This window comes from Varroa destructor, unplaced genomic scaffold (assembly GCF_002443255.2).
Source record: "Varroa destructor unplaced genomic scaffold, Vdes_3.0 BEIS01000004.1, whole genome shotgun sequence".
Lineage (NCBI taxonomy): Eukaryota > Metazoa > Arthropoda > Arachnida > Mesostigmata > Varroidae > Varroa > Varroa destructor.
In genome coordinates this window covers 35,211,762-35,225,147 of record NW_019211457.1, presented here as the reverse complement: position 1 = coordinate 35,225,147, position 13,386 = coordinate 35,211,762, and the positions used below count along the sequence as shown (strand labels likewise).

General features: G+C 43.0%; 2 protein-coding genes across 4 annotated transcripts in view; one reads left to right on the top strand and one right to left on the bottom strand.

The window, feature by feature from the left end:
• Positions 1–13,386, bottom strand: part of LOC147756129 (uncharacterized) — a 39,877-nt gene that overhangs the window by 7,781 nt on the left and 18,710 nt on the right. The gene's annotated exons all lie outside the window — the stretch shown is intronic.
• The window catches only part of LOC111249523 (uncharacterized), a 104,553-nt gene continuing 93,803 nt past the window's right edge, over positions 2,637–13,386 (top strand). The window contains exon 1 of one of the 3 annotated variants that reach the window (XM_086988734.1): positions 2,637–3,482. In XM_086988734.1, the coding sequence (XP_086844860.1) occupies positions 3,435–3,482 (48 nt within the window). In that variant the 5' untranslated portion in view covers positions 2,637–3,434. The remainder of the gene's footprint in view (positions 3,483–13,386) is intronic. The other 2 variants (XM_022803508.2, XM_022803509.2) reach the window with 2 other exon arrangements.

Genomic DNA, 13,386 nt, shown 5'->3' with positions numbered 1-13,386 from the left:
TAAAACCATTTATATTTTTGTGGTGTAAAACTTCCAATATTATTATTAAGAAAAATATTCAAAAGGAAGGGGAGGGGGAGGCTTCCTTTGTCATGGGGGCGGACGTGCTGGTTAATCCTACATTTTCTTCGGGGGTGATTTTACGCTAGTTGACAATTAGTCGTCTCTCTCGCGGGACTATGTAACTAACAGCGACTGCTACGAGGGGAAACACGTTATGTGAAAGAGCACCATCCTTGCGAGAAGCTGGAAGTAAACAAGCTTTTATCCACAATAACGATAATAAAACTTCAATTGGTTTTATTTTATAATAGGTTCCTTGTTCCTTGACGCAACTTCTTCACTTCCGTCTCTTATGAGAGATTAAATACTTGGTCTATTACTACACAAACAATGTTCTGCAGAATAATGCTTCGCCACTACAGGAAAGACATTCGGGCTTTGGCCAAAAGTAAACAGAACACAGGCCCCGTGTGAAGTCGGGGGAGGAAGAGGGGCTGATTAGCCACGATAAGAAGCAGGCATCACCTGCGAGTTTATAACTGTACATAAATCGTGGCTTTTATATATCACATATGACTTAGTGGAAAAAAACCTGCTACAGAAATATGTACAACATTGCTTTACTATAGGGTCCTTTACAGCTAATCAAGTTCGTACGCACCAGGATAAACTTCGTTTGAACGGAACTTGATATTAACCGTAAATGTATATATGATTATATAAGATCTGATTATGGCAACAATATTTAACAATTATTTATTACTATTATCAAAATTTTCATCTAAAGCTTGTTTTTCGAAAAGAATGCGAAACAACGATGAGCAGCAATATATAAGTATCTCCTTAAAGGTATAAACGCAGGAAATTGGGCTGGTCATAGGTTACTCTTCAGTACAGATTATCATATTATATAATTATAACAGATTATAATATCAATATAATGATTATAAAGTGAGATGGTTTTCATTCGACAACAAAAACTCATGCAATCCTATAGACTATTGACCTTTATACGGCTATGAGTTTCCTCAGGGAGACGCGAGCGGTTCATGATTACTGATTAGGTATAAAGCCATAGGAGAACATTATAACAGGAGATTCCACATATATCATCACATATGCTGAATGGAAGCCATATTAGATTTTAATGAAGACTCTCACATTAGCCAAAATCCGCCTCACTGCAATGAGGTTCAACAGGCTTCAATTACGTCGACGCCTTACACCTCAGTAGGAAAGAGCCTTAAATATGACCTGCATTATTGTAATCGTCAAACGCATCTGGAAGCAAAGCAAAACAGAGCTACAGAACAACAATACGATATAAAAGAAAACAAATTATCAACAGAAAAATATACCTTATCAAATACCGCCTTGCACTAGCCCCTGTCAAAAATACCTTCTGGCCGTTTTATTCCCTCGAAAAGCGTTCAAAGTCAGCGTTATAAGAAAGCTAATTATATCATCAGTTCAACCAGTGGCTATAATAAGTTATCTTCGTCCTGTTATAGTTCCTCATGACCTAAGGCAGTGATGAAAGCAATATAAACTACGCAGCTTTGCATGAAATGCTTTCTTTTTACATCCATATAAACATATTTGGACTCAGAAATCCTAGTTCTATTGTATACCTATGGGTATTGACATATTGCATTGATAGGCATTCGGCATAATAACCTCATATGCGCATAGTTTGGCCCACTTAGGCACTTCAAATACAAGGACAAGAACATCTGGAGGAGCTTTGTTCCTTATAGCTTCAAACAAGAAACCAGCAAGGACGGTGTACCAGCTCGTGCGATACACGGTGGCCGTGCGATTCTCCTCTCCGTAGTCATCGCGCTTAGTGAAAGCGCTTGGCGCGGGTTCTACCCACGTGTCTCCATGCGAACAACGCGGCTCCACGCGGCGAAGCTCCCGACGAAATGCCGACGGCCGGCTAGCCAGAGATTCCATCAACTTGTCGTATTCGACCGCTGCCGGCTTTCAACGTCGCTTGTCCTTTATCTCTCTTCCTGGTCCTATACGATTGCTTTTGTGATAACCTAGCGGGTAACATGCTTATCTGCTCAAGTTAGGAACACGTGGTACTCTAGGTTCGAATCCAGTCGTAGCCATAATTTGTTGTGTCCGGGAAGTCAACCGTCTCAAGTAATGGCGAACGGCTCAAGCACCGGGCATAAAACACGAAAAACAGGGTTCAACCTATGCAGTCGACAGTGCATTACGAAGATAGTGGTATTTGTTTGCTTTGTTCGCATACCTGCCCTGCTTGTAACAGTCCATGGTAGTAGTCATTGTAGCAATGGGCACAGCGGCCATTTTTGATATCGCACTAAGGGCGATATAGTATTAGTGCACGTGAAGCTAACTAGTAAATGCCACTCTACATCAGCTGTGAGTACTACAAGCACAAGCGCCTGTGTGTGTGTCAGTGCTACTACGACAACGACTTCAGCTGTTACTTCGACTAGCGTGCCGTTCTTGCGAGCGCGATCGTCAAGCAAATCGCGAACCACAAACGCTTGCGTATTCGCTTCTTTACTGGCTGCGGCCCGCGTCTCTCCTCTCCCACGGCGAAGGTCACTCGTCGACGAAGAATTGTTGTCTGCAGCGACGGCTGCTTGGAGCAATGTGGTGCTCCGACTTCGCCGTAAAAGTACCGCCAGTAGCTGGCGCGGATCGAGCCGAGCTGGCAGAGCATCCTGCGTCCAGTGGACACGGTACGACAAAATCGAGCAGTAACAACAAAAGCAGGATCAGACGACCTAACAGCAATAGTAGTGCAATGTTGTTGTAGTAGCATACGAAGCAGTAATACCAGTAGCAACAAAGAAGCTTCTCGTCAGCTTAATTGATGTGTCTTCTTCGTTTGGGTTTGTGTGTAGGCTCAATCGTTGGCGGTACGATTTTCCTCGTCGTGTAACTAACGCATTGTGGGCCGTTTTGACGGGTTGCCTTTGCGCGCGCGAGTGCCACCAGCTGTGGTATTGCGCTGTCACTGCTACTACTGGTCGTAGTTTCACGAAGACTGTGGTATTCATATGTAGTGATACAACGTACAGGTGGCATCGAGGAGCAACCAGTCATCAGCCGTCGTTTCGTAAAAGCTTTGGTTGTCATATCTGCTGTGCGATATGAGTCCTTTCCGCTGATGGTTTCGATATTTGTTGGCCTACGCTGTGTCTCGAAGTGTGACTGACGTATGGTCGTTCGGTAATTCAATTGAAGTTCAGAACGATTCTAGTGATTGAAGTGTGCCAGCTACAAGCGTATCTGTAAAGCAACAATATCGGCCTGCACAACGAACGTTCGATTGCTGGCCGTTGCTAACTGTCTAAGTCGAGCCGAGGATTTTGAAATTGTTGAAAGTGATACGCCTCCTACGAGAAACTTAAGGATATCTGGCAACGAAAAAGTAGTTCACGAAGATGGATGGCCTATGGGCCGCATTCTTGCTTGGACTCTGCGCGCTGCAGGTGAGTATAAAGACAGTCAAAAGGGGCTTAATGTAGTTTAAAGTATTTGATTTTAGGAGACAATCGTACCGTGAATGGGTCCCTGGAGGCCCTTCCTGAGGCTGCGATATTAAATGCTGTAACTGGAGAGCGCGAATAGGACTCGAGAAAGCGAAGCAACAGGGAAAAAATTGTCAAAACAATGAGAAGAAATAAAAAAAGCCAGAGGCCCCTTTGTTAAAAACGTTTCGTGACACAGCTACCTAAATTACCCGCCCCATAAGGGCAAGGAGACACTTCAAGCGAAATTTCCTTCCTCTCCAGGGCTCAGGATTACGAAGATGACACTGACTTTTACAGTGCAATCGTGACAATGGCAAACGCCGCGAGCGATTAGCATCGCGAGGCGTTTCAAGTTTCTTCTTAGTTCAGTTGTATTGGCCCGGCTGGCTGCGTGTTGTTACAAGAGATAAACGAGGGAAGATAAAAAAAAAAAACACCGTTGTTTTGTTTCGTCGTTACCGTCGGTATGCTCTGATCGAGACCTATTGTACCTCTAAATACCTTTGATGCCACAATCAGTTTTTTTTGGCGCAACCAATCGTTGCACAAAAGCGACCAGAACTGCACGTTACGGTTAGACTATATAAAGGTACTGACAATAGTAATACTGCCAACTAAAGTTGTAGTTCGAAAAATCAACGGAACGGAACGGAAAATACGTCTCGGACAATACACACTGTCAGGAACAGAAGCTCCGCCACCCTGTTTGGCTTTGTCTCTCGCTATTCTTTGGTGTTACTGGCAAAGAAAACTGAAATCGAAGCAAAGTGAAATTAATGATGAATGAAATATCGGTTAGTGAGACAGGCGTCCGGACGTCGAAGATGCTGATAATAAACGAGCAGAGCAATCTTCTGTATTTTGTAACTCTCTGCTATCTTCTGTGGTACACGTTAGGCAGACCTGGTCGCCATTCAACGGCTGACGAACAACGTATAGAAAATTGGGAAGTTTTGCCTTTTTGCGCGTGTCGATTATCTGTATGCGGTCGCTTTATAGACCGTTCAGCTAAACGAAACCTCGTTTTTTTCCCTTCTGTTTTCTCCGCACATCGAAAACTGTTAACGGATTCTCTGAGAGTAGCAGCAGCAGCAGCAGCAGCAGCGACGTTGAGCCATAGACATCGCTGTTGGTTGTTCGTGTGTTTTGTCTTCTGACGCGAATTGTTTTTTGTTACAAGCCGGATGGCATTGTCTCCTAGTACTTGGCTTCATTGGGTGGTGCAGAAAAACAGCCGGTTTTCGGTCGTTGCCATAGGTGCTGCGGCCATCTTCAAGCGGTACTCACAAAGATATACACCGCGGAGACGTGGCTATACAAAAATAACTGGGTGGTCCCCATTGCGCATCGACGGGCTTACTTATTTAGCAGTTTGACATTCGCTGGCGCCAAAATGTCACCAAAGTGGTGCAGATCTTTTACGAGCGTTACCGACGCTCGGGGCGTTTTTGACTTTTTTTTTGCGGGTTGCCAAAATTGTCGCTAATGCGTGTCCGTGGTCAAGGTGTCCTGGGTGAAGATCGGCCACCGATTCACAATACTCGTATAATGGCGGCTAAATCGACGCCCAAAAAAGAGAAAAGAATAGTTACGGCAACTGCTAAAATTTGATCACTGTCAACCGGCACACATAATGTCCATTACATATCTGCCGCATGCGATATTTAGTAAAGCATTATCTATTTGACAATACGACTGCGAAAGATCAGATCGGAACCTGAACAGATCACCGACAGCTTCCCGCCTTGTGGCGAAAGACGCGTTGGTTATAGTAGACAGAATGAGGTGGCAAGATAGCAAGAAGGAGGACAGAGATGGAACTGGAACGTTACGCTTCGTTCCCATGTCACTATATGAAATCGTTGAGGCTTATCGAACACTGTTACGGTACTTAGTTCTATCGTATGTAAGTGTTTATCATCTAGATAAAGATATCGCATTTGCGGACACTAAAATTAGTCATTCTGAGTGACTTGCATAAAACTGTCTCAGTGACCATCAAGCCGTTTGTGTCGAGGTAGTCTGATCATCAAAAATGAATTTGTGTAGGTTAAAAGTCCGACGAATCAGCTCCCGCAAGCGGCGAGGCTTAAAGCCGTGCAGTATAATAATGCTTTTTATTATTATCGATATTATTCGAACAGGACAAAAGCAACGCTCGCCCACGTCCTAAATCTAAATTTTACCGACTGCTAGATCTTATTGAGAAACTGTCCCAGTTTCTGTACGTTGCATCGATCGTTCAAGCATTCGAAATAATTCGAAAGTAAAAACAATTTTACGTGTCAATAAACAACGATCGGAGCTCTTCCAAACATGAACGCTACTTGAGAGAGCCCATAGAGGAACATGGCCTTGAGAGCTTTTTTATGTTTTGGGTTATGCGTCAGGCGTGGCCGTTAGGCATTTCATCAGACGGCCGGCTTCCAGCTCAAAACGGCCTGGATGCGAACCTGGACGAGGACAAATGTCTGGCATTATTAGGTTATTACAGATACATTACCCACAAGACTATTGCTCAATTGACATTAGCTGTTACCATGTAGCGTCCAAAAGATTTACAATAAACGTAACGGAAACTGTCCACAGTGAACACAACCAATTCAATTTTTAGATAGGAAGGGTGAGTGCCGCCCCCTCGCTTGACCACTGATAGTATAGTGTGTTGCAGTGGCAGTCCCCGCGACGTGGTTCCATATAGAGGCAGAATGGACGGTATCGAAGGGTCAAAATGAAGGAAACAGAAAGATCTTCCGTGAGCGGCAGGGAGACCTTGTGAATATGAAATCTCGTTTTCGTTTTATTGTGATGCTGCTCTACCGTCACGTTAACAAGCAATCTGCTGGACGTTTTTGGTCAGTGAACTCGGCAAGCAGAAACAATAACATATACAGTAATCACATGCAGGAATAGGTTCAGATCAATAAAAACGATTTTTTAACTCTTTTCTTTCTATTTTTTTCTAATTTGCTATCCAGCCTTTTTTCATTTTCCGCGCTTCCAGGCTTAGCTTTCCGAGCTCTATTATTTTTCCAGGGACGCTGGATTTTTTTGGTGTGCTTGCGAACGTAGCAAGGAATAGATTTCGTCAGAAATTTGTCTTATCTTTTAGAACCTCCAGGCCCGACGAAGTGAAAGGCAAGGTACATAAGCGTTTTTTTTTCTGCCTTTGAAGTTCAGAAACAATGCTTGCAAATCCAGCCATACCATCCAGTGCTTCCGTAAAGCTCTGATCACTTAGGCAATTGATGGAAGATATCCAGGATCTGCATATCTTACAAAGATAAAGGTTAGCTTCCTGTCTAAATCGGCTTTCGAGACGCAAGTGCTCGCCACCTGCCCCACCATCTTTTTTTTCCAGCCGATCGATCACATTCAGCACAATCGACGGCGACGATGACTTACTCTTTTTTTCACGGCTTTGTACGACAGCGCAGTTTCTGCGACCGCGAGGAAACCAATAATTTTTCCACTAATAGTAGATCGACTGCAGAGAACTGTGCGTGGATAATATGTTGGACAGTGACAAGAACGAAGCATCAAAGCTATAATGACGGGTTTAAACTTCAGCCGGAGAGATGAGACCACAGGTTACGGGCACCCCGGACTCAAGATATGAAATGAAATATTCACAAATCGTGTGAAGACTGCATCGAATATGCCAGCTGGCATCTGACCGGCAACATCACTGAGTGAGCAGGCATGACACACTCTGTAATCCATCGAAGCAGAAACGGCAATGAACAACGTGCGCTATGAAGAACAAATTTCAAATAAGACTGGGCGATGACAATGTAAGCGACTGACAAAGATTCAGAAAAGCCCCTTCCTCGATTATATTATACATATTTAGTTGTTGACGCACGCACATACTCAGATCCAGTTCAAGCGTTTAGATATGAACCTTCTAACGTATTACCCTTCCTCGTTTATTTTGGTTTCCGGAAGTCGAAAGTCGCACGATTATTTTACCAACAATAAGGAAATCCTCGTCGTGCTAGTTGTCGTACCCATGTAGGTGCACCACCAAACGCTCGCTTATTCTAAAGCACGACGGAATATATTAGCACTTGTGCCCGCATTGTAAAAGTCGGAGTAGACAACGAAAGGTCAGGAAAGGATCTGCCATACGATTGACTAGCTGGACGTTCGACGAACAGGTGGAACAATTTATTGCCAAAAAAACTAGACAGTAACAGAAAACGAAGCAGATACCATATTAAAAAGTTGAGTTTTGTGTGGGAGTAACTCGTCAGGGACAGCGTCGTCTTGCCCAGTCTGCCTACCGATGCTAGACGCAGTCTCTACGAATACGAAGGAGAAGGTCCTTGACTCATCTCTCATTTGGAGGCCAGCTGGTGTTGGGAACTGTGGAAATAGTGATTTGAAGAAAAATTATTAGCATCGGTCGAGGCCAGACAGATGATGCGTTAATGCATACGTACCGTGAGAAGGTAAATAATGCCCAATAAAGAAATTGTTGCCAGCGCCTAAAGAACGGGGGGGGGGGGGGTGTCTCTATGTGAACTTAGGTAGGGCAACGGTGCTTTTTGCTATCGTTGCTGATATTACTCTGGCTTGTATAAGAAGATGCATGACGGTAAGTGTGTATACAAAGTTCATCTGCTAATATTTGCTGGCCTGGAGCAAATTTTGACTCTATTGACTGATTTATAGTTGTAGCAAATATTAGTCGATTTTTATGATGCTTTTCTATGTTGTCTTTTGGTTTTTCGTATCTTCACCATTAAAGTTATCCTGGCGATCATGAAGCTAACTAACTTGCGCTAACAGTCGAAGCTTACAGCTGCCCTTCACGTAACAAGCATTTCGCAAATATTACGAATTTATAACTTTATGTAACTTTTTTGCATAGGGAGCTTATTTTCAGAAGACGCTAGGTAGTCAATGTACTACTACGGATTTGGATTAATAAAAATGCAATGTAGTGAAGGATTGAATCGTACTTTATTTTGCCGGCGCCGGTTTCTGTTGCCAAGCGTAATCAGCCGATATCGTTGATTTTACAGATATTCCGCTTCTGATTACACCAACTTATCACAGGCTTATTACAAAAGAAATATTGAACACTTAAATAAATAATAAACGTTAATAAAGAATTCCATCTGTTTCTCTTATACATGTTCATAGAGCAACGCGGAATTCGAAAGCCAGAGGTACCAATAAATTACTCAATAGCTGTCAACGACATATTAGCGAGATTCAAAAAAACGGTCCTTTCAATGAGTGGCGTATAGATTTACTAACAAACGCCAAAGCAGAGCCAATCTTTTGGTGCGACACGGAAATAACGTCTGTCCATTGACAGCAATGGTCTCGAGTGGCCCCCCACACCATCCCGTTCACCCCACCTTCTGCAAGCAAGGAACGCTGTGTTTGTCCTACTTGATATCGTTATTGCTATCGTTTTTGTTGCTTCTGCTGTTGCTGTAATGAATGTTGCCGTTGCTATTGGATCTGATTCAATTGCGCACACATCTATTAAGCCAATTGTATTTTGTCTTCACGGTCTGACTTCATCAGCAATAGCAGTTACCGCAGCAGCAGCAGTGGTGGCGCCAGTGTTATGAGTAGCAACGATAGCAGCGTCGGCGTTGCGGTAAGGTCTACGTCATAAGTCTTCCGGCTTCAGGAAACAGCTAGACGAAGCCATCCAATTAGCCAGTGAACAAAGCATTGCCAGGCGTGGGCGGACGATAAATTGCCCTCAACCATTCTGACGCCAGCCGAAACTACATCGAAGGCTATCCTGCATAGCGTTGAAACAAAATCATCGCCCCCAGCTAGACATATATCATGCACTATCTAATATGTTTATAGGATTCAATGCAATATGTAGTTAAAGATCAGGCCCAACAGTAGCGTTTGCAGTCTTTTGTTAAGCAATAACCTGAGCAGGTTGAACGAACGCAGCATTATCAGTAGCGAAAATGTTGTCTATTAGCTTAAAAAGCAATGTACCCGTCCACGTCTTCCCCCATTGTCCATTACTACTCTTTTCGATTCATCGTGAGCGGTTGCTTGTTAATTGAGGGGTTGTTTTCAGGAGTTACACAGTAACGAAAACATCAAACCAACGCGTCATTTCCAATGCAAACGGCCACTGCTGCTGCGGTGTTTCATCACAATGTTATTTCAGGTTGTAATCTACAACGAGAAAAATCTAACTTGGACGCCATGTGACACTAGTCAGTTTCGTGCCTTTATAGCGAGCCTGTGCACGTTAACTTACAGGCAGATATAAAATGACAATATATATGCATATATAATACAGAGCAAGCGTACTAGACCCTTTAGATACTGCACACGTGTTTTGCGTCGATTTCTGTGCATCGAAGCGTTCCAGTACCTGGGCGGCTTGAAACAGTAGGGGCGTCATCACGGCGTCCTGCATAACCGGCAACAGATCACAGTGCCAGTGACTAAATAGGGGCGAAGAACTAAAGTCAGGTCTCTTATGTTTGCACGCAGATGTACGATATGTATGTACATATTGTCATTGTAAGAGGGTCGTAATAATTAGGTTGTCGCCTACTAGAAAAGCTGTTAGACCAACCTGCTGCCCTTCATGAAGTCATGGGCGTTTACGCTAATAATCAGCTTTACCGCTGTAGCAAAAGGACTCTTCATACTAAGCACGGGGATTTTCATACCACAAGAGAGAAGAAAAAAGGAGAGTAGACACTATGAGCAACGTCGATGTACAAAAGGCAGACGGACCATATAAGCTCGTTGATCAGCTAAGCCTAACAACGAAGTACTGTTGACCTATCTATATTGTATACGCTGCGGTATTCTGCTAGCATTTCTCGATAGTAACGTAAGACTTTGATTTGGCAAAGTGACCAAATTATAATTCTGAGAACGTCACGGTGATTCGTTACAGCGCCCTCTACAGCATATCTCTCTGAAACACTTGGTCAGCTAATATACTTTCCACACGAACGGTGGTGCTTACATAAAAAAAATATATGTATATATGTGCTTCCTTTCACTCTAGATGAGGTCTCTCGAATGGTACTCCAATGTCCAGTCTACGCAATATCTATAGCTTATGAATCAGTAACCGAGCAGGAAAGATAGTACAAACCAAGTGCAGACGGTCAACTGATGAACAAATATTTATACAGGATGAGAAGTGCTTTTTTCGGTATGAGGGATTATACGAAAACATAAGTAAACCAGTTACTTAGGACATCATACTCAATTACGCAACAAAAGTACTGCCACTGACCACATGGGTTGAGCAGCAGATCTAACTACCTATTTTGCACATGGCCTTTAGTTGTTGTCGTGGTAGAATTGCTTTTGTGGCCCACTTTTGTTAGCATAGCTATGTTTATTCATATGGGGAAATCTAACAGTTTTTAACTGGCTTAAAAATGGCTCCAATGTCCGTGTGGTCCTTACCTACGCTGTCTGCTAGTATTCCATCTTTTGTTATTTGTATAAATGTGGCGCGTCTTATTGATCTGGGAAGAAGCGCAGTTGCGGGTCACAGGGTTCAATACAAGATAATACCCTCAACATGTCATTCGATAAAGGAGTCGATTTCGAACGTGTTCCTATTGCACTCTGGTACGTATATGAGAGGTATGTATCATCATTCGATTGTTATTTCAACCAGTTTAATATAGGGCTTCAATTGAAGGTATTGGGGTAGTACGCCCCTTGTCTGTTTGTAGTCGATTCGTTTAAATAACCATCATCATGGCTGTTAGCAATAATAAAACAGTTTTCAGTGTTCTTCTAGGTTGAATCTTGTTGGAGAAACAATAAAGCTCTTCTCGTTCTGTCTCCTTCGGCGCATACAATGACATCAAAAAGCCCTTAGGCTGAAGACGATTTGCTGATATTCAACATCGCGGCTCTTCCTAGCACAGGATATTCTAATACAGCCCGTGAATATATCATTACTCAATGCCTGCGACTGTATCAACGGTGAGATCTGTCAGTCTGACTCGTTTCGTCGAGCATTCAAATCAGCTTCCATCTTCACAGTGTGACGATATATGGAGGGCAAAAAGGGCCTGACAATACTTTCTGAAGACGCAGACGATTTGCATACTTGAAATAAACGTTCCCCTCGTTTAGCTCAGCATAAGGTTCCACTAATGATGGAATACGTGCAATTTTTACATATTGCATTCTATCCAATTAACGTCTCGCTTGTTATAGATGCGTTCTCCATGACGCGGCAGCGATATAACATAGCTGCAATATTAACGAATCTACAAGCTATTCAAATCGTTGTTGATCGGGAACGATCGATATGGAGGTTTTCTCCTTCGACTAGCTTACCCGTAGGCAAGATAATTTTTGCAGGGGCTTTGTATAGAATTAAGTTCGAAATTGGAATGCACACATGAATGTTTAAGGGGGCATTCCAGCTGTTTATAAACTGCATTATTCGAGGTTGAGCATGACAGATAAAGAGTTCTCGAATCGGCTTGACTGGTTTGTGCTACGCACGTGGATTGACGCAATCAATAGCTGATGTATCGTGGTTGTAAAGGTTGAAGATGTACCTGCTCTTCTTAGTAGTGGTAAATAAAATTGTAAAGTGCTGTTTTTGAAAATAGTTCGCCCTCTGAAGGATCGGGTGATAGTCAGGTCAGAATCAGATCCTTCGTGCGCCCTTCGAGATAGATATACAGGCTTTGCGGTGAGGTAATGGTGGTAATAACAACATATTATATGTTGTTTCAACGGTCATTTGAACTTACAAGCAAAAATCTGTGATGAGTAAGTAGGTCAGAATTCTGCGGTTCTTGAAAACTTTTTTTAAAAGTAATCGCGTGCAATCGCTAAACAAGCTAAAGGTCTAGTTAGCCTAATATTGATTAAGATTGATAGCCTAATTGTTGATTGAGATGAGTGCAAAACGATATATTTATGATTTATATATGAAAAAGCGCCACTGAACAGCAAGGATCGTTACTCCGTCTGCTTAAACCATTTTTTATTACGAAAAAATGCCTTGATATGCGATGCTTTGGACCTCGCCAATGTGTTACTATTATAGATCCAGTATCTTAAACCTAACCTAACCTACTGCCACGCCTCATATAATTTTACTCAGTAAACAGTAATTTCGTACTTTCCCTGACGCTTCGTGCGAAAATGTTCAGGCATGCTTGCTTTGATGTGAAGTCAATCCTTAGGTAGGAAGAAGAACAACGTTGCGTCACTTTTTTTCATAGCATTTTCTTTTAGATAGTCGCATATAGGTAAGTCCTAGGACTAGAAATAAACGTCAAACCTGAAACTACATATTTTGCTACCGTCGTGGTTATTCCCCGCCTCCATCGTGTTTTCACTAGTCCCGCCGAAAGGTTGCATAGAAGCGATTTGTCGCGTTGTTCCTTGATCGTTATTCCGTTCGCCCTTCTTAGTCAGCTAGCCAGCTGAGATACGGGCCGACCGACTGAACAAACAAGCTTGACGTGACAAAGGCTTAGGCCGTCGAAGCAACGGTTATTAATGCCTGGTTTCAGGCGCATTAGCAGCAGGCACTGGAATAGTACGGCTCTGATGCGTGAGCAACAGCAAAGATACAAACTCACTTACAGGTATTACCAAATGCCTCCGGTAGCAAATGCTCTGAGCTGGGGTTATTTGGTTAGCAAGACGCTGCGCGGTACAGGGCCGTTTAGACAAGGAATGTTCCATGATGGAACTTTGTTGCGACGGTTTGCTTGGATATGCGTTCGTCCGCTTTTGCTTCGCCGCAATTTTTTCATTCGTGGTCGCAGATTCTTCGAATAAATCTATCACGTTGAGAAAAATCGCTGCGGAACTGGAGAATCGCGTACCGGAGGCGAAAAAACCTCGGAATTGT